Source organism: Anguilla rostrata, chromosome 9 (genome assembly GCF_018555375.3).
Source record: "Anguilla rostrata isolate EN2019 chromosome 9, ASM1855537v3, whole genome shotgun sequence".
In the NCBI taxonomy this organism is placed as follows: Eukaryota; Metazoa; Chordata; class Actinopteri; order Anguilliformes; family Anguillidae; genus Anguilla; species Anguilla rostrata.
Genome location: NC_057941.1, coordinates 8,757,866 through 8,778,562, shown reverse-complemented (window position 1 = coordinate 8,778,562; position 20,697 = coordinate 8,757,866). Strand labels below are relative to the sequence as shown.

At 41.5% G+C, this 20,697-nt stretch overlaps 2 protein-coding genes across 4 annotated transcripts; both read left to right on the top strand.

Annotated features, from left to right (window-relative positions):
* Positions 1-85: 85 nt before the first annotated feature.
* thap12a (THAP domain containing 12a) lies at positions 86-5,071 on the top strand. Of its 3 annotated transcripts, none has more exons than XM_064350126.1 (5): positions 86-253; positions 1,699-1,819; positions 2,180-2,287; positions 2,606-2,642; positions 2,730-5,071. In XM_064350126.1, exons 2-5 carry the CDS (start codon positions 1,805-1,807, stop codon positions 4,622-4,624), a joined length of 2,055 nt encoding a protein of 684 aa, XP_064206196.1. In that variant the 5' UTR covers positions 86-253; positions 1,699-1,804; the 3' UTR covers positions 4,625-5,071. The 3 variants fall into 3 exon arrangements, with proteins under 3 accessions (XP_064206196.1, XP_064206195.1, XP_064206197.1); XM_064350125.1 differs by lacking the exon at positions 86-253 and adding an exon at positions 900-1,178; XM_064350127.1 differs by lacking the exon at positions 86-253 and adding an exon at positions 1,196-1,404.
* A 1,784-nt stretch (positions 5,072-6,855) lies between these two features.
* On the top strand, positions 6,856-20,568 carry si:dkey-250d21.1 (uncharacterized). The gene is made up of 11 exons (XM_064350122.1): positions 6,856-7,399; positions 8,042-8,162; positions 9,799-9,906; positions 10,317-10,353; positions 11,143-12,923; positions 13,103-13,133; positions 13,226-15,003; positions 15,146-15,194; positions 15,879-17,689; positions 17,886-17,922; positions 18,240-20,568. Exons 1-11 carry the CDS (start codon positions 7,311-7,313, stop codon positions 19,778-19,780), a joined length of 7,383 nt encoding a protein of 2,460 aa, XP_064206192.1. The 5' UTR covers positions 6,856-7,310; the 3' UTR covers positions 19,781-20,568.
* The last annotated feature ends 129 nt before the right edge of the window (positions 20,569-20,697 follow it).

The window sequence follows — 20,697 nt, the reverse complement described above, 5'->3', positions numbered from 1 at the left end:
CCCCCTATTGTTGGACCTCTACCGTCATTGTTGTCATCTTCATAGACTATGACTATGGACATCTTAGTTCATTTTCTTGAGGATAGAGAAACGCCTTTCATCCCAATACCAATCAATGTTCTTCCTTCTAATGACAAATGTTTCCAAAGTAAAACGTCTTTATTCTGTGATAGTTGCAGCTAGCTCGCTAAGCCATTTTATCTGGTCCAGTTTACTGTTGACATCACGAATGAGTCAAGCATTTATTTACACGGTAACGTCGGTTCTTGTGTATTTGGTAAATGCTTTTATCCACATGGATAAACACCCTTTTCCATAGTTTTTGGTCAAATTGACCAAGAATTTGCCAGCCAAACTTTCTTGCTTTTGTGTTGCCATTAGAGAGCTGCAAAACTGGCTTTTAACCACAAATCTCCCCTATGATCTCAATTCCAATGTATTCTTTATAAGAGTGGGTCTTTATTTTTAATCTGTGTGTTGAACATAATATTGGGTTTGTTTGCAATCTCTAAAGTCTCTCTATGACAATTATCTTTCTCTGGTGTAATATTGATGGCTCTTTATGGATATAGATGTAATGCGACTGTCATAAAATAGTTTTTCAGAATCAGTCTGGCCAAAGGCATGTTTCAAATGGAACTCCATTTTTGAATACAGTAGGCTATGTTTCTCTTCTAAATTATTTAGCCGAGGTAATATTCGTAAATTTAAACAGTGTTATGTGGCCCCATCCTTGTCTCACTTCGTAGTTGTTGAAATGTTTACAGCAGGTTTCAGCCTCACCATGACACCATAATGGTTATAAGGATAAAAAATAAATCATATTTTTGGTTGTTGTACACCCAGGTGGATTTTTCCAGGGGGTTGGGTTGTTGGGGGCAAAATCGGAAACAGGGGCACCAATGCATCATGGGACGGAGGCGGATGGTTCGCGTTGACTCCTCCAGGCCACACCAAGCACTGTAGCGCGCATAGCTGGTTGCTTGATTCCAAAAATAGAAAATCTAAATTAAATATAGAAAACAAAGTTATTTCAGTTTAGATTGTATTTTATGCTTCACGTCTTCATGATACATAGCTGAATAAAAAATGCCGAATTTTTGTGCAGCCCCGAATTGCACAAGGAAAAGCACTCAATCGGACTTGGCATTTTTTAGGTTTCCAAGAGACGCGCAAAGGTAAGGGAATTGTACAATCAGGGTTACCGTATGTAGCCGATCTGTTATGGGAAACATGCCGCGAGTTAATGAGCGAATTCATTTTCAATTTAGAACGTGGAGCGTCCGTGTTAGATGATTTGAGTATTTTGGCCCATTTGCTTAACTGTAATACCAGAAGTACTGGCTATCTAACGTAACAGTTCATTAAACTAGCTAACCTAGCCAGACTTGCTAGCTGGATACGGTAACGTTTGTAATAATACAGCTAACTTTGCTTCCTAGGTTAGCTACAACAGAATGAAGTGCTAGCCCGAAAGGATATATCAAACCCATCTCGTTGTGGATTATGATATCCCTCTGTGTCCTGACTTAGTTTGCTAGCTAGCCATCTACAAATGCCATAACGTAAAGAACAGTACACAGTTTACTCCAGTTAGCTGACCAATTGAGTCTATATTTTTGCTCCATTGAAATTATGCATGAATATAAAAGATATAAAAATTACTGAAATTATGTTCTTCCTACATGTTATATGCAGGTGTAAGCTGTGGGTGGAGAACTGCCGTCGAGCAGATCTAGAAGACAAAACGTCAGACCAGTTGAATAAGCATTACAGGCTATGCGCCAAACATTTTGAAGCGTCTATGATATGCAAAAGTGTAAGTTATATTCGTAGTACATGTGTGTGTGTTGATGTTGAAATGCATTGGACGTAATCAACGTGAATAAGACAAGTTAATTTCAACTTATTTTAAATATGCTTAATGACGTAATTATTCTATTATGTAGGTGTTCCCTTAAAAAGTATTTTTCAGTTATTGTACCATGATCATTTACCTTGTGTATGAAATTGGGATAATGTTCATTGAGTTTGTAGCTTCCTAGGAGACCACACTGAATTGCTTACAAAAAGATTGCTGATGGAATGACCACTCCCTCCCCCTCCCACATGAATGTGAGATCAAAAGTGTCAGCAAAAATTAATGGCTGCCTGGTAATCAATATAAATTGTTTTTCAGAGCCCTTACAGGACTGTACTCAAAGACAATGCTATACCGACAATATTTGACTTAACAAGCCATCTTAATAATCCTCATAGCAGACATCGCAAGCGGATAAAAGAACTGGTAAGACAGTTGTCTCTTTACTACCACTAGTGATTTTAATGCTGAAATTTCAATTGCATAGCCAAAGTGACCATCATAAGAAGTATTGGGGAAAAAGAAATCATGAAGAAATCATGACAGCCAAAAAAGAAACAGTTTGCCAGAAATGTTTTTTTCTGTGATTCTGTGCAATTTCATATTTCCTGAATGGATTTAAGATTTATATTAAAATGTCCAAGGATTACAAACTGTGGTGTGATCAGACTGCTTTCAGGAAGCTTTCTCTAATGATATACATTATATTATTACTGTCACAGAACAATATTTGTTTTTTCTCAGACAGAAGAAGAATTGAGTAAGCTGAAAAAGAGAAAATGTAAGTTACCATATTTTTTATGTGAACGTTTATTTTGTGTGCCAGACAGAGATTTGTTTTCAAATAATTATTTTGTCTTTTTACCAGTGGAATCCTCTGTTGAGCAGACCGAAGAAAACAAAAACAGTGACACGTGCGAGGGTCAGGACAGTAGTGACGCCAACGACGATGTGCCCCCATTGACCGCTGAGGAGAAAGAAGTCAGAGATTACCTGAAATCCTTGTTCGAAGTTCTTGTTGTCATTGGAAAGCAAAACATCCCCTTGAATGGACATGCTGAAGTGGAGAGAGAGAGCAAGTCTTTCACCCCAAGCAACTTCCAGGCCTTGTTGGAGTACCGCATCAATGCAGGGGATGAAGTCCTGAGGAAGCGGTTTGAGATGACGGCCGTAAACACAGAGTACTGCCCCGCCACCCAGCAGAAGCAGATGCTGGAGGTGTGCGAGAGCTGCATTCGCGAGGAGTTGCTCCAGGAAATCAGGGAGTGCCGGTTCTTTTCGTTAGTCACTGAAGAGCTTGTGGAGATCTCTGGGGAGAGGCACCTCCCACTGCTCCTGCGGTTTGTGGACCAGTCCAACTGCCTGCGGGAGGAATTCATTGGGTTCCTGCCTTTTGAGGGGGATGAGGAGACACTGACGGAGCGGCTCCTTTCAGAGATCACAGAGAAGTGGGGTCTAAACATGGAATACTGTCGTGGCCAAGCCCATGTCGGCTCTGGCGTGTCTGTCAGCAAAATTAAAGCCATTGCTGCCAGACTGACAGAGAAATATCCAGTGGCAGTGTGTACCCCCAGTTCCACCTGTGCCCTGAACATTTTCTTGGCAAATAGTTTAAACTTGACAGGAGTTCAATTAGTGATGTCCACCTTCAAAAAGATTGACTTGTTTTTCAGCAAGTCACCGCTACTGCTGGCTGAGCTGGAGCATGCAATCTCCATCTTCTATCAGGGCAATGAGGAAAAAGCCAATGATCTCAAAGAGGCTTGCCGCACCACCTGGACAGAGAGGCATGATTCCTTTGAGATGGCTGTAGATTTATTAGAAGCACTCCTACTCTGCATGGACAGCATTCATGACAATGAAGACTTGAGGTGGAATGACCAAATAACCAACAGTGCCTACCTAATATCTGAAGCACTGTCAGACTTTGAATTTGTGGTTACGTTAGTTGTCTTGAAAAACACTCTGTCCTTCACAAGAGCCTTTGGTAAGAACTTACAAGGGCAAACCATGGATGTGTATTTTGCCGCCAGCAGTTTAACTGCAGTCTTGCATTCACTCAATGAGGTTATGGATAATATTGAAGTATACCACGAGTTCTGGTTCGAAGAGGCTGTCAATATGGCTGCTGCCATGGAAATTCCTGTGACAGTTCCCAGGCTGTACTTCCGGAAGCAGCGTCCAGAAGCAGGAATGGAGATCCAACCAGAGAATTATTTCAAAGAGCACCTGACTGTCCCAGTTGTGGAGCGTGTCATAAAGGAGCTGAAGGACGTCTTCTCAGAAAACCACCTGAAGGCCCTCAAGTGCCTGTCACTTGTCCCTGCTGTAATGGGGCAGCTGAAATTCAATACATCAGAGGAGAACAATGCAGACATATACAAGAACGACCTGCCCAACCCAGACACTCTTCCAGCTGAGCTCCACTGCTGGAGGATAAAATGGAAGCACAGAGGCAAGGAGGTCAGCTTGCCATCCACAATCTATGACACACTGCAGCTGTCAGAGGTCAAATTTTTCCCTAATGTGTACTCTTTCCTCAAAGTGCTCTGTACCCTCCCAGTCCTAAAGCTGGAGAACCCCAAGTGTGAAACTGCCCGGAAGCGCTTGAAAGCTTACCTTGCTGACACGCCTGTGAGCCACAGGTCCAAGAGTTTGGCATTGCTCAACATCAATTATGATATTAAGCATGATTTGGACTTGATGGTTGATAGCTACTCTAAAATGTATCCGGAGAAAGAACATTTTTCAGATGCTCTGTGAAACGTTGACTCTGATTGTAGAAGTGCCGTTTTCCACACTGCGTCCTGATTTTTCAGGTTGTAAAAACAATGTGTGTAACTGCTTATTTTAACAAAATTTTTAGACTTGTTATCAATTGTGTTAAATACAACATCATTTGAAAAATGTAGTCTGGATGTTTCTTATTATAACTTCTTGCATTGAAAGACTGTAGTTGGTATTGATTGTATTGTATATAGAGTACAATATTAAGATGAGAAAATCTTGTTAACATTAAAAAAAACAAATACAGTAGTTAGCTGGAAAACACTTTGGAAATGGTTCCAGATTACATTTATAAGAGGAAGTGGATGTCTTACCAGTGCAACAGATACTTCATGCAGTTTTATGTCAAATGCAATGTGAAAAAATATCTGGTTTTACAAAATATTGATTCCCCAACCTGTAATAACAGTGCTACTTCTTCAACTTGTTTTTTGTTTGTCTGATATTTTTAATTAATTAATTTTGTTGGTAGGGTAATATCATATAGTGTTTTGAGAATAATGTCTGAATGAAAAAAGGGCCCCCACATGTCAAAAGTTTTTTTAAAAAAATTTTTAATGAAGGCATTAAAGAAAAGGAAAGTTTACTTTTTTTGCACTTTTTTTTTTTTTACAGTTGTAAATGTACAGAGGAAACATAAAGAGAGCTAAAATTATTATTTGAAAATATATATTTCCTTCAAAAGGTGTACAAGAGTTGGTGGTATTCGGGTTAATCTGTAAGTAAATCAATTGCACAGCATATTATCAGCAGCGACAAAGAGAATTGGTAGTTTCATTGGAAGGGAATGCCCCTTAAAATCACGAAACACGTGCCAGTGTCATTGATTGAGGAAGATACCGTAGTTTTAGTTGCCAAAAAATCACCGCAGTCCACCAGAGCTAAGATCCACCCTACTGACAAAGTTCCATTTGAAGAAACCTGCCTTGACTTTTTCTAGGTGGACGCAGTGGCGAACGGAAAGGAAATATTTTACAGATGCATACAGTGGAAGGAGCTTCGATTCTTTGTTGTGCTGTTTTATATACCGGTAACGCGTTACTAAATTGTAGATATTTTAATGATGTGGTATACTCGACAATATGCGACCTTATATCACCATTAATACACGTAGTGCCTATAATGAACAAATCCAAACCAAAAGAACCTTGGCGTTCAGTGTGCATCATCTACTGGAACCTGCATGTCCACGTCATCGCAGCAGAATAGAATATTTGCCAGTTGGTATATTATTTGAGCAGTCTCCCGTTTCCACAAAGTATTTCTAGGATGTTTCAAGAACTGGGGTTCTGGGGTGTGAATCGCAGTTGTCTGACCTGAATAATAGAACACAGAATATGTTCTGGAATTTAGAAACTAGACTATATGTAAATAAACCATATTTCGATGAAGCAACGGTGGTGATGGAGATAATGTGGTGCAGTCCAACACCTAAAATTGAGCTGTTCCGTATAATAATAATAACAATTCAATAATAATTTATTGAATTGTAGGCTATATGTATATATGTTTTTACAATCAGTTTATAAAGTTTTGCCTGTTCTGGAATCGCTGATAATTCAAACTTTGCATTTCGAGATGATCAGGACATTGCAGCAGCAGTGGCGAAATATTGAGTAACACTAACATAACAGAACCCCTCTTCATTAGAAAGCGACGGCGATACATTGTAACCATCCAGTAGGAAGCCTATGTCGACAGAAAGACACACCACTCTACTAAACGAATTACTTTATCTTTTCCGCCAGGTCATTGGCCTATTTCAACTTCAAGATGGCTTCAAGTCAGTGATCATGCAAAGCAAATAGGTCTGTTTTGTCAGTATCACCAATAATTTTCTGCTGGGTTAACATTTGCTTGCTTGTTTCAAATGTGGAGTGCATTCGTGGGCGTGTTTCTACCCTATTGCGGTCACGTCCAGAACACAATACAATTTAAACATAAACATATCAAACGCCTGTCTTTCTAGGTGTTTCGGGTTCAAAAAAGACAGCAACGAACAATGCGCCGGTAAATTCTTTCCGTCTGATGACACCGTATTACATTACATTTTAAAGTAAGGTATATGGAATTCATCATTTTAATTTTTTTCTAAACGATGAAGCCCTAAAATAAGTCTTTTAGCACCCAAAGCCTAAAATGTCGGTCACGATGACAGAAATTGTTTTCTGCTCGATGAGTCACTGAGGGGAGTGGCTAAAGCGACCGTCACGTGACGACAGAAGCGTTCAATACCTCGTGGTGTACTGGAGATATTTAACAGAACCCTTCTTGTTAATAACTTCAGAACCACTACTCTTTTTCGATGCTTAAAACAAATACTATATTCAAACAATAGACGGATATTGATGTTTGTTCAATTTTATTTGAAGGAGCTAGTTCCTATCGCCGTACCAGAGATCAGTGCGCCATACAGGCTCGGTATCTGTTTCCGTTTTGTTTAGGTGTTCTTCCTGGTTTATGCCCGCTCGAGTAATTGTATCGCGTTAGAAGTACAAGTTTTGGAGCAAGTGTTTTTAGACGTAGAATAGCCGCGTGGGCACCTGTTATAATATTAATTGTAAAACATAGCACCTACTAATTTTTAGACGTTTCTTGAGTCATTTCGTAAGTTTGTGTGATGCAAAATTTACTGTGAATCAGCGAGTGCGTGCAGTCCAAAATGCCCGACTGCTGTGCCGCAGCGAATTGTAATCAGTGCACAGACCAATCCAACATTGCGTTCTTTAGGTTTCCATTGGACCCAGAGCGGTAAGTATTGTACAGTAGCGAGTTAGTTTTTGCTGTAAATGTTGATGCGCATCAGTTAAACCAAGTTAACTAGAATATTCATTTTAGGTTACTTGACGTACTTGCTGCTAGCTAGCTGGCCGGTTAGCCGCCCCCAATGAATTGAAACATTTAGCCTTTTGGCTAGCTAGTAGCATTTCTAGAAGTCTTACTAATACTGAATGTAAATGTGCGTACTAAAATCTTTCTCTATATGAATTAAAAGTTAAATAAATGTGCTTGTAAGTTCATTTAAGTAGCTGCCAAGCTACTAACATTGTTGCAGCTGTCTCTAGGTAAAGCCTTGCATACCTTATAATGTCAAATATGCTTAGCTGACGTTTACGAGTTCAGTTTTAAAAATCATATTGCAGGTTAATTTGGTATCTAAATAAAAATAAAATAAAAAAAATAAAAATCGCACTTCTACAATCCAACCTTTAGAGATAATACAGAAAATCGTCATCTTCTGTAATGTTGTTTTCTTGTTTTGTTTATTAGAGCATGCCTGAATAGGTTGAAATCTTTGTTTTTCTCATGACGCAATCAATTTTTGATCATTTAATTTCCTTCATTGCTCATTTTACTATAACTCCGCTTCCTTCTCTCACACACTGATTTTAGATGTAAGCAATGGTTGGATAACTGCCGCAGGCCTGATCTTGAGAAGAAAACCCCTGAACAGTTGCATAGGCTTTATAAACTCTGTGCAAATCACTTTGAACCCTCCCTGATATGCAGGCATGTAAGTACCCAAGTTGCTCATGTTTGCTTCCTAATTTATATGCCTCAGCAATTTGCCTACTGTTCAAAAGTCCTATGTCATTGTCATTTAAACTATACAGAATAACTGCTGACATTGCCTTGCACTGTAAGCTTTGTTCATTCACACAGATGGGGGAGGGATCACATCCCTGCTTAACACAAGCCCCAAATATCTGATTGTCCCTGCTCTTATGTTCATTCATTGCTATATCACGTTCTAGTCTGCAAAGCATATTTGCTGAGCACTATGAGGTGCTCTTTATTCTAAATTCTTCACAGATTGGCATTCCATTGTTAGCATCCTTAGCAGGAAAGCCATTTACTTGGGGATGCTTGTTAAAAGGGAGTCAGTCCTACCAAAATTAGGTAATGTAGTCAGCTGGCAATCTGATGCAACTTCTAAAGTGTATTGTTGTCTTGTTGACTGACTAACTTTCCAAGCATTGGGCTATGTTTTAACTTATTGCCGCCAGTTTGTTTTTGCAAACAGATAGCATATTTATAGTACTTCACCAAAATCAGATGAACAAACTTGATATGCATGGAACACTAATTATTTTAGGCTGTAGAGTGCAAATGATGTGTAAACATCACACACCTGCTTATTTCAAAACTTGGACGAAACCCTTGAAGGAACACAATGATTTACAGATCAGTTTTAACTTCCCTGCACTATGTGTTAGACTACTCTTATGCATTGCTACCTAGTTGTTTTTTCCTGTTGGTTGTGGTTGCGGTTATGAGATCAAGCCAGGGAGTTTAATGGCAGACACTTTCATTTTCACTGTGGTTGTATCATCTTAGTGCTGATTGGGCTTACTTCCCAATCTACAACTCATTTATTTCTGTGTCACAGCAAATATTGGAGGCTACCTTAGGAGAGAAATTCTGCAAATAGATTTCCTTGTGTTCATTATTGTCACGCTTAGAATTAAAACCGTCCCATTCAGGAAGATGCCCTCCTCCCTGCATTTGTGGAGTCAAGAACTGCAGATGAAAATTCAGTTGAGACATGTAGACAAATGAGCACTTGCCAAAGAAAGCTGGAAATCCCATAAAAGCTGCAGTTTTTAGATTTAATGTAACAAGACCATGTCAAAACCTAGTATATGGCTGGACCAACCAATGGTGTAACTTCATCACTCAGTGACTCAGTCACAGACATTCTCGTTTGTAGGGCTGGCATCCAGCCAAAAATAGGTTGATGTCAAGCATGGTAGAATATCTTTGCTCATAATACATTACATTTTTTCTTTTTATAATGGCAGATATAATGGCCAGGATTCCCAATACTATGTCATGATCTGTGTATTGTACCATACATCAATAAAATAAAAATGTAATGCATGTATTACATGCAGGACGGAGTGTAGCACAGTGGCTAAGGAGTTAGTCTTGTAACCGAAAGGTCGCAGGTTCGATTCCCGGGTAAGGACACTGCCGTTGTACCCTTGAGCAAGGTACTTAACCTGCATTGCTTCAGTATATATCCAGCTGTATAAATGGATACAATGTAAAGTGCTATGTAAAAAGTTGTGTAAGTCGCTCTGGATAAGAGCGTCTGCTAAATGCCTGTAATGTAATGTAAAAAAAAAAAAAATTTCCTTCATTCCTAGAGCGCTTTAAGAACAGTTCTAAAGGATGGAGCTGTTCCAACAATATTTGACTTCACAAGTCACTTGAACAATCCACAGAGTCGCAACAGGAAACGTGTCCGAGAATCTGTGAGTCCATGGCGTGTGTGTATACATGTGTGCACGTGTGTGAGTAGGTAAAATGTCTTTTGGTTCCAGGGTCCCAGTAAATATTGAGATGAATAAAAGTTCTGTCATTTGCTCAGAGACCCAGTCATCACCCCATTCAAATGTATGCTTCCAAATTTTCTGGGTGTTACAAGGCTAACGCTAATCATACAGTTGGTTTGTACCAGTTTCATGCTTATTGCTGAAAATGATCCTTTCTCAATGGTTTGCCTTGTTTTCAGACTGCCTACCATACCACATCATTTAAAAAAGTCGTTATTTCAGAGGATATATGAAAGAACAAGCTATGTTTTATTTTCTCCAGACATGCTTTTACAGAAACTGAGATTTGTTTATTTTTTAAAATTCGTTTAACTTTTTTTAACTTTTAGACTGCGGAGGAGCTTGAAGCTGCAAAGAAAACTAAAGGTTGGTGTGGCCTTGTTTTCATAATTTCAGTTCCTGTCCCTTCCGCATCTTCCATTTGAGGAAAATGCAATTATGGCTTGACATAGCAGTTATGCAACCCTCACCTGCACAAGCAGCACTGCAGCTGAATCAGATGCAGTCTTCTGATATACTTGTATACTAATACTAATATACTAATATTTATTTGACTTTTGCTATTGCCATCCAAACAAAATGGCTAATAATGACACAAAAAGTATTGCAAGAACTGTCAGGTGTCTCAGAGTGAAGTGTCCCATCACCACCTCTATTTTAAAGGTTATAGCACAAGTATATGTTTGTCTTGTCAGAACTTGTTGAATTTATGCTACATTAAGAATTTTATTTATTCTGGGAAATTGTAAACTGACTGTTTCAGATCATACCGTCAGAGTGATTTGTGCCGTCTGATCAATGTACTGTGTCAACCAATGTACTGTGTCAACTACCACAGCCCACAAAATTCTATGAAGTTGCACACAGTACATTGAGCAGACAGCACAAAACACACTCATTCCCCACAGCTGAATGTATGATCTGAAACAGTCGGTTTACAATTTCCCAGGATAAATAAAATTCTTAATGTAGCATAGATTCAACAAGTTCTGACGAGACAAACATATACTTGTCTTCTCAGACAGGTATATATTTGTGACGAAAGTGCCTTGTGATTTAAGTTCCCTATTGATATTATCTGAATTTAAAGCTGATTTTTTGTGCTTAATTTGTGTGAGTAATATATTGTAATGCATTTGCTAATTTTTATTTCAGATGAGAGCCCCCCAGCTGTGGCAGAGGAGGAGATGGGAGAAAACTTGGAACCACAAGTCAAAGAAGATACCTCCATCTCCAAAGCCAAGGAAACCCTCAAACTGTACTTCAAGGAAACCCTTGCCGTCACTGGGTTCAGCATCAGCAGCAGTACTAATCCCAATGCCATTGAGCCCATGGGTAGCCATGGAGGACTATCTCGATTCAGCCCTGTATGCGCAGAAAAAATTGACCAGAAAGAGATGCTCCAGTTTTGTGAGGACCTCATGGGGGAAGAGATGCGTAATAGCCTACGGTCTGCCCGCTTCTTCTCTATCCTACTGCAGGATTTGGTGAACATCGAGGGAAAGGAGCAAATACCGGTGTTCATCAGGTCGGTCACCGTAGCTGGATTCCCTCAAAAGCACCTAATGGGGTTCCTTCCGTGCGATGTAGACGCAGATACTTTGGTTTTCATGCTCCTCTCAGCAATACGAAACAAGTGGGGACTGCGTATGGAGCACTGCAGGGGGCTGACCTACCTGACCACTGGGAGCATCTGCCAGAAGATGAAGGACTTGTCCAGCAGGATACTGCGGGAATTCCCACAGGTGGTGTTGGCGCCAAGTGACCCCTACGCCTTTAACATGTGGCTGATCCGCTGCATGCCTATCCTCTCCATCCAGAAGGTAGTTAACACTGTGGAAGAAGTCGCAACCCTGCTGAGATCGTCTTCGACTCTTTGGGGGAAGGTAGAGGCAAAGATCACCTCCCTGTATGGGCACATGAAAGGGGAGGTGGACAGGATCAAGGATGCTTGCCAGAACCACTGGGAGTATGGCATAGATGCCTTCCAGACAATGTTAGATATTTTAGAGCCACTGCTTTGCTGCATTAATGAGATAAATGCAAATGACATGGACATTGTAGAGCAGGTAGCCAGGTTGCGTCCAGTACTGATGGATTTCAGTTTCATCATCACACTTGTTGTTTTAAAGAACACATTGTGTTGCGTCAGCATCCTCAACCCTAGTCTCAAAGGAACGATTAGCATCAGTAGTACTTTGCAGTACACCATCTCAAATGCCTTAAAGTTGCTTAATAAACAGCTGCAAGAGATCGCCATATTCCACAGAAGATGGTTCTCTGACGCTGTATGTAAGGCAAAGAAGCTGGGAGTGGGAATCACTCTGCCAGAGACTTCTGAAGGTAAAAGCAAAGAGGAAACTGCCCAGTGCTCTCCAGAAGACTTTTACAGAGAGATGCTGAGCACTCAAATTCTGCAGTACCTTATCGAGGAAGTAAAGAAAGTGTTCAGCACAGAGATGGTGCGAATCCTCCGATGGCTGTCTCTGGTACCTTCTTACATGGCAGACCACAATTTCAGCATACGCAGGGACAAGGTGGCGGATGCCAACTTGAACAATCTGGCCAGACCAGACTCTTTCTATGATGAGCTCGGCTGCTGGGAGGTCAAGTGGAAGCATGCCAGCAAGCGCAGGATTCTACCTACCACGGTCTTTGGGACTTTGAAGATCCCCGATATTGGATTCTACCCAAATGTTCAGAGCCTGCTGAAAGTCCTTGGTACCATCCCCTGTGTAAATGCTGAGGCTGATGTGTATGGACAGTATGATATGGTTTTAGACCGGTACCATTCCTACCTGAGAGCTACGCCAGAAGACCAGAGACTCTGCAACATGGCATTCGTATTTGTCAATCAAGATGTGCACTTCAGTGTTGATGACATGGTTGAATCCTTCATCCAGAAGCATCCTGACATACTGCAGTTATTGCTTATGGTAAAAACCTTTGGTTTATATGGATGTATGTCTGGATGTGTCAGTCTTAATATTGTATTACTTGCTTCACTGAATAAGATCTGAGAACTTCAGAATGTTTTACTTTGCACCTAAAAATAACATTTTAGTGTATCGTGTATCTATTCATACTTATGTTTGCAATGTTATTTTTTCTACAGGAGGATAATCTCAACAAAGCACAGCTTGCAGGTAACTTAAATTGTGTATTCATACACATATCTGCAGTTCCTATACTTAATGAATGTACCTTATTATAATCGTTTTTTTTTGCTCTCTCTCAGCATCTGAAGGTGCTGAAAACTATTTAAAGGAGGAGATTGAGGACACGAAAATAATGACTTTTGAGGTGGAGGAAGAGAAAACGGTTCGGGATCACTTGAAGTGCGCAGAGCCAGACAAGGAATCTCTGAAAGCGGCTCTGCAGGCTGCCCTGACAGTGGCCTGCAGAAGTCAAAACAACCAGCCTGTGGAGGCCGGTGTACAAGGAGGAGAGATGGAGTATGTCACTAGATCAGAGATGAAGGAGGTCCTCTCAGTTTGTGAGGATGTTGTGAGACAGGGAATCCTTTCTGAGGTTGGAAACTCTTTTTTCTCGCTCTTCATTGATCGTGTGGTCACTCTCGGGGACAAGGACCACCTTCCCCTCTTCCTCAGGTTTGTGGACAGCTTTGATGTTATGAGGCTTGAGCTGATGGGCTTCATAGAAGCTGATTTGGATTGTGATGCTATGTCTGAGCGTCTTCACCACATTATCACCGAGGAGTGGAACCTGGACTTGAACTACTGCAGAGGCCAGGCCTACCTTGGGTCTGGTGATGTCTCATACAAGCTGAAGGCATTTGCATGCAAAATTCAGGAAAAGTACCCCCTTGCGATCTGCACGCACAGCTCTTGCTATTCCTTTAATACATGGTGGTCCAAATCGATACCTGTACCAGCGATCACAAGAGCACTGGACACTATGGGTGAGGTTTTGCTTTTTTTCAGCAGTGATCCTGCTTTGGAAAAACAGTTGGATCTGGTAATAGCAGAGGGCCTGAGGGAAAGTTATGAAAAAGTTCAGGAGCTGCAAGGGAAATTCTGTTCAGTCTGGCTTGAAAAACATGACTCTTATGAGGTTTTTGTGCAGATGTTGGAACCTTTAGTTGTGTGTTTGGACAAAATCAAGAACAGCAAGCCACAGCGCTGGAAAGCCAATATCCCTGAACAGGCAGACAGGTTATTGGGCTTAATAAGGGACTTTGATTTCATTGTGCCTATGGTTGCCCTGAAAAATGCCTCCTGTTTCACAAGAGAGCTCAGCGCTGGCCTCCAGAAGGACCACTTCAGTGCAGCATCTCAGCTCTGCCAGATCAGCGGAATTGTGGCCACCCTGAACAGGGTGAAAACCAATATCAAGGTTTTCCATCAGAACTGGTTTGATGAAGCTTGTGCATTGGCACAAAACCTAAGCGTGCAAATCAAAGTGCCTGAAAATGCTCCCATTCCCAGGGATGGCATGTTGAAACCAGCAATTTACTACAAAGATGCACTGAGCGTTCCACTTGTGGACAGCCTCATCAATGCTGTGAAGGATCATTTCTCTGATGATCACAAGGAAGCCCTGAACTTCCTCTCTCTGGTCCCCTGTTCTGTGACTGTGAGTTATATGTTCGAGATTCTCAAATCGAAGCCCCCTCTCTACAGCAGTGATCTTCCAGACCCTGACAACTTCTTCACTGAACTGTGCTGCTGGAGGGTAAAGTGGAAGACTAAAGTGGTGACCGTAACCATACCGGACACCATTTTTCAGACTCTCCGCCTTCCACTCATGCAGTACTTCGGAAACATCAACACCTTGCTGAGGATAATGTGTGTGCTGCCTAGCACGGCCCTGGAGCAATGTGGAGAAACCATGCGTCACAAGCTGTTTCAGGACTACTTGAGGGAAACTCTGAGTAAGGAGAGGTCTTCGTGCTTAGCTATGCTGAAAGTGGGAATCAACTTCACCCGAGATTTGGACAGGATGGTTGCCCAGTGTTTGAAGGTTACCCCAAAGGCACTAGAGGGCCTGTGCTTGGTAAGTGTGGAGTCTGTATTTTAGAATATTGTGGATGTATTTCAGCTTTATATCTTTTTAGATTTGACATTCTTAAAAAGGTAAATGGTTGATGAGGTTTGGTAGGATGCGCATGTTTGATGTTTGAAATTTATGTTTTCAGGATAAGGAATCCAAAAGTTTGGTGAAGCATGCCGAAACACATATGGAGGGTAAGTCTTAGCTTTACTGTTTGTGCTTATACATTCTGTTCTTGTCTTAAGAATGGATATACTATGTACTGAGTGTTCTCATAATGAAGGCATAATTAAAATAGCTAGCTGGAATAGATTGTTTTAGAATAAATGTCACACTGAGATGCATCTCTAATCCTCTTTATGAGAAAGTTGTGGAACCTGTCGGAATGGATAAATTCTGCATTTTACAATTGATAAAGTTTGGGGTTGTGGTTATTTGCAGCCTTCAGGGTGGTCCAGATGATGTCCTCCTCAGTGCTCTGTTGTGCCCCATGATCAAAATGTAATGACCACGTGATCAAATTCTGTTGATGCCAACAGTGGTTTAGAGCCCTGTGGAGTGAAGCATAATAGTTAAACTTAAACTTGCACACATTTTATTTGTGTTGCACCATTTAATAGGCTATAGCATTTTCCAGTGAAGGGGCTTTGAGTTGGCAGAGATTCCCCAGAAGAACAGCTCTGCTGGTTGACCAGCTGCCTGTAGTCGCTCTGCACCAGCAGCTACAGTGAATTTAGTAGGATTTTGCAACAGGCCTACAGAGATTTTCTTCTTGGTTTTTGAGAATAGGAATTTAAAATCTTGAATTAATACATTTTTGTGGCAATTGTGTTTGTGTACTTGTTTAGATAAACTTGTGAATATATTTTATTCCACAGGGGAATATCTCAAAGAAGGACTAGAGGATTCTGAAATGGAGCATTCCACTGAAGAAAAGAAAGACCCGCTGCTGAACACTGTGGATGCGAATGGACATTCTGGAGATAACCAGCACAGTCTTGAAGTTGTATTCAAACAGGCTGCTCTGCTGGCGAGGAAGAACTGTTTATTTTCAGAACTTTCCAAGGAAGACCAAGATCTACTTGTGCAGGATCTTGGCATGTGCCACTGGGCAGAAAGAGATGACCACTGTTCATCTGGCATTGAAGAGAAGGACATTCTGGATGGTCTTGTGAAATCTATCAGGCATGCAATACTCTCTGAAGCTCAGGAATCTCCTTTCTTTTCTCTCATTACTGACAAAGTTGTAACTGTTGCTGATAAGAAGTATCTGCCCACCTTCATACGATATGTAGCCAGTTGTGTACCGAAGGTAGAACTTCTTGGTTTCCTACCATTTGATGACGGGTGTGATAGTGATGCACAGTCGAAAAGCTTTGAGGCAGTCCTTACAGAAGACTGGGGACTACAGATGAACTTTTGCCGTGGACAGGCGTACATGCGGGTGGGCACAGAGGGCCTGTGCCTGAAGAGCATGTCCTTGAATATCTTGGAAAGGTATCCCCAGGCAGTGATCACACCCAGTGAGTCCTGCGGGCTTGCCTATTGGCTAGTGGCAAGTCTACCTTGCGCTCCTGTTACCAGAGTGCTGGAAATAGTGGAGGATCTTGTGATTTTTTTCGACCAGTCCCCAAGGTTGGAGGGGGAGCTGGCTCAGGCCGTGGACGTACTACTGAACACACCCAGGGAGGCCTTGGCAGAAATTCCAGAGACCTGTTGTTCCAGATGGAAGAAGAGAGAAGACTTTTTTGACATTTTGGTCGACACACTGGAGGGAGTGCTGAGCTGCTTGGACTCAGTGAGCAGCAATGCCAGTGGCGTCTGGAACAGCACCATGTCATTGCACGCAGGCATACTCTCCCAGGCAGTGAGGGAGGCAGACTTTGTGGTCGCATTGGTGATTTTGAAGAATGTCTGCGCCCCCCTCCGAAACTGCAGCACCGTTTTCCGATGTGGAAATCCTGCTGACATCATCTGCGAGGTGGATAAGATGACACCAATCATAGAGTCTCTAAGTAATGTCCTTGAGAACATAAATATGGTCCATTCTCCATGGTTTGAGGAAGCCACTCAGCTAGCCACTAAGGTAGCCTCTGGACAGGTCTGTTTTCCTGAGAAGTCAAGCAGCTATGAGTCACCTGAAGCATATTACAGGGAGACCCTGAGTAAGCCTGTCTTGAGCTTGCTGATGGAGGAATTGAAGCACAACTTTTCTGAACGTCATTTGAACGCTCTGAAGGTGTTGTCTCTGCTCCCAACGTGTAATACACAGGCTGTTGACTCTGAATTCACTGAGAAGCTGCTTAGTGTCTATCAGACTGACCTCCCAGAACCGGACTCGGCTGAACAGGATATCTGCAATTGGGCAAGTTTTTGGAAAGAGAAATGTCAAGAGGTTTCTCCGCCAGCTTCCATTTCTGAGACTCTGCTCCATCCAAAATCACAAGACCACTCTACCGTGAGCACTCTGCTGAAGATAGCAGCTGTACTGCCGAGTGTCAGCATGGAATGTGATCTCATGAAAACAACTCTGAACTCAATGAGGGATTTCCTGAAAAGCTGTGTATGTAAGAATAACAAAATGGACATTGTCATGGTCCATATGCATCACACAGCAATTCAAGCTTTGGAGGATGTGCTCGACAAGTGCATTGATGTGGATCCAGACAGAAGCACATTTCTTCATCAGGTAAGTTATTTCGGTAACACAAATGTGGATCCATAGCTAAGACACCTTCCCTTTAATTATACTGAATGTGGTGTAAAGAGAAAAGTAAAGAGAGAAAAACATAAACTTTATGTAATGAAAGTCTAGACCATTTTCTAGAATCTGTTGCCTTCAAATCACTTTTAAGTATACCTTAGGTTTCCTTTTTGATTTCCAGGTACAACGGACAGTTGAAATCCTGAAGCTGGAAAGTGGTTAGTAATGACTAATGTGTTAATATGTGATTGTGGATAATTATGAAAGTGAGCTTTAACTTTGTAATGGAGCCATTTTAAATATTTAGGGCAGGTAGTGCTGATCTGTTCAATTGTGTGAGAGTAATAGCTTTAGAAAGTAAAATCAATGTTTGAACATTTTATAATCCAGAAGTACAAGACTCTCTCTTACTGTTTTGCATTTTGGCTTCATTCATTCATTCATTCATTCATTCATTCATTCATTCATTCTTTTATTTATGTATGCATTTTATTTATTTACCGTCTTACTAATTTACTTATTTACTTATTTATAGAAGCGGAAAATGAAATTGTACATGAAAACAGTTCTGCAGTTTCTCAAGAGCTCAGTGGGATGCAGTCAGCCTTGATTAACACGGTAGAAGAACTGCAAACGGGCAAGCAGAAATCTGGTGAAAGTGGTCACAGTGTAATGTCGTTCTACAGTCCCTCTGTAAGAGAGGAAATTCTCAAGGAATTATGGGATTCGCAGTTCTTTTCAGTCATCACTGAGCAGGTGACTGACATTGAGGGTGAACGTTACATCCCTGTCACTGTGAGGTACCTGGACAAGCAGGACACTCAGTGCGAGGAATCTGTGGCTCTCGTCCCCTACTGTGAGGACCCCACAGCCTTTGCGGACACCATAGAGACTGTGCTGTCAGAGAAATGGGGACTTAACATGGAGTTCTGTAGAGGACAGTCTGTGCTTAGCACGGGGAGTGTTGGCTCTCACATGAGAGCTGTGTCTGCCATCATTTCACAGAAGTACTCATTGGCCACACGCACCATTAGTTCTTCTCTGTCTCTCAATATGTGGCTCGCCAAGTCCTCTCCTGTGCCTGGCATAACTCACAGTGTGGCCACCATGGAAAAGATGTTGTTATGGTTTGCCAACAATGTGGAGTTGTGGGCCATGTTGGAAGACAAGATCACCTTGATGTTCCCGCAAGATGATAGCAAGGGGATTGAGCTGAAGGACAGGCTGACAAGCGACTGGGGCAAGAGTCACGACATGTTTGAGGTCATAGCAGAGCTCCTTGAAGCGGTCACTCTCACCCTCTATGAGATTGCAAGAAGGCAAACAAGTGACTCTCACCAGAACCAGGCCAGGGTCTTTTCCAGTGCTGTCAGTGATTTTGAGTTTGTCTTCTCAGTCATAGCACTGAAGAACATTACGGGCCTTACCAAAAACCTCAGCCAGAGCCTACAGGGCAAGCCCCTGGATACGTTCTCATCTGTGAACTGCTTGCCTGCCATTCTGGCTTCCTTAAACGAGGTGAAGAGTAACCTTACTGTCCACCATGATGCCTGGTTCAGGGAGGCTAGGTCTCTGGCTGCAAAGCTGCAGATCAGGCTGCTGCAACCAGCGCTGGAAGAGCTACTCAGTAACCATTACAGCAGTACTGTGAGTGTAAAAGCTGTGGAGCACTCTATCACCGAGGTCACTGAACTCTTCTCGGACCACACCCTCAGTGCCATGAGATGTCTGACGATTGTGCCTTACGTCCTGTCAAAAATGGAGCCTAGTTGCATGGAGCACATTGTGTCCTGCATTTACAGAGATGATCTTCCTGATACTGGTTCGCTAGCATGTGAGCTCAAGTCCTGGAACAGCAAGTGGAAAGATCCTATTGCTGGCTACCTGCCCGCAACCGTGCTGGACACGCTGAAGGTGTTTGACATACGGTGTTTTTGTAATATTGAGACGCTCCTTCGGGTCTTGGTGATCTTGCCATTCTCAAGGCAGGAGAGTACTTTCCAGCAAGGGAAAAAAAGCCTTCAAGCATTCATGCAACAGGAGAAGAGGTCCTTCACTGAGCTGCATTCTCTTTAGAGTTTAATTCATCACCATGTCGGCTTACACGTCTAAGAAATAGGATTGCATTCATTTGTAATATAGCGCTGACCGACTGACTCGAAACTTTCCTTGACTAGATCTAAATTTAACTTTAGTTTTCAGTACATTTTTTTTAACAGAAAGGAAAGAATTTACCTCCTCTTGTATGATGAGTATAACCTATTATTTTATTTTGCTGTATTCCTTGCTTTTATTTTGTTTTACATTTATAGTTGTATGAAGAGAGGACTGCCTGGTGGGACCAATGCATTGCCAAAAATTGCCCTTGGTGGGCTTCTAAAGTTTGTGTGCCTTAAAGGTCGTTGTGCAAATTCACGTCAGCCCTGAACTTTTGGATTGAAGTGTGTAAAGTCAGAGGCAGTCCCTGAGGCAGCGTCTGAAAGTTCCTCAGCATTCATTTGAATTGAGAATCCATATTGAGAAGTTATGTGTGTCTTTATTCCTGAAGTTAGACATTGAATTAAAAAAGCTGAAATAATGTGCATCAGAAACTGTCAATGAGAAGGAAGCTAGCTTTCACACGTGTCAGTAAAATTGCGCGCCGGCAAAAAGGCTTGTCAGCGTTGTTTCATACTGTAGAATTGTCTCCTAAGGCACAAATTGAAATGTTTTGTTATATCATGTAGGTGTTTTACTATTCACATGATTTCTTAGTTTTGTTTATTTAGGGGGAATAGAATTTGTGTAAACACTTCTCTGAATACCCCTTTAAGAAGTAAGCATTCATATATATTTGTCAAATAAAATTAAATGAAATAAATTCATTCAAATTTTGAAGTTTCTTCTAAGTTCCAAGAATATTAAGACCTCTGTGTAGAGGAAAATAATCCACAAGGGGGTGCAATAACCCAAGTTTGTACAGGAAAACACAACCATTTCAATGAAGACCCAGT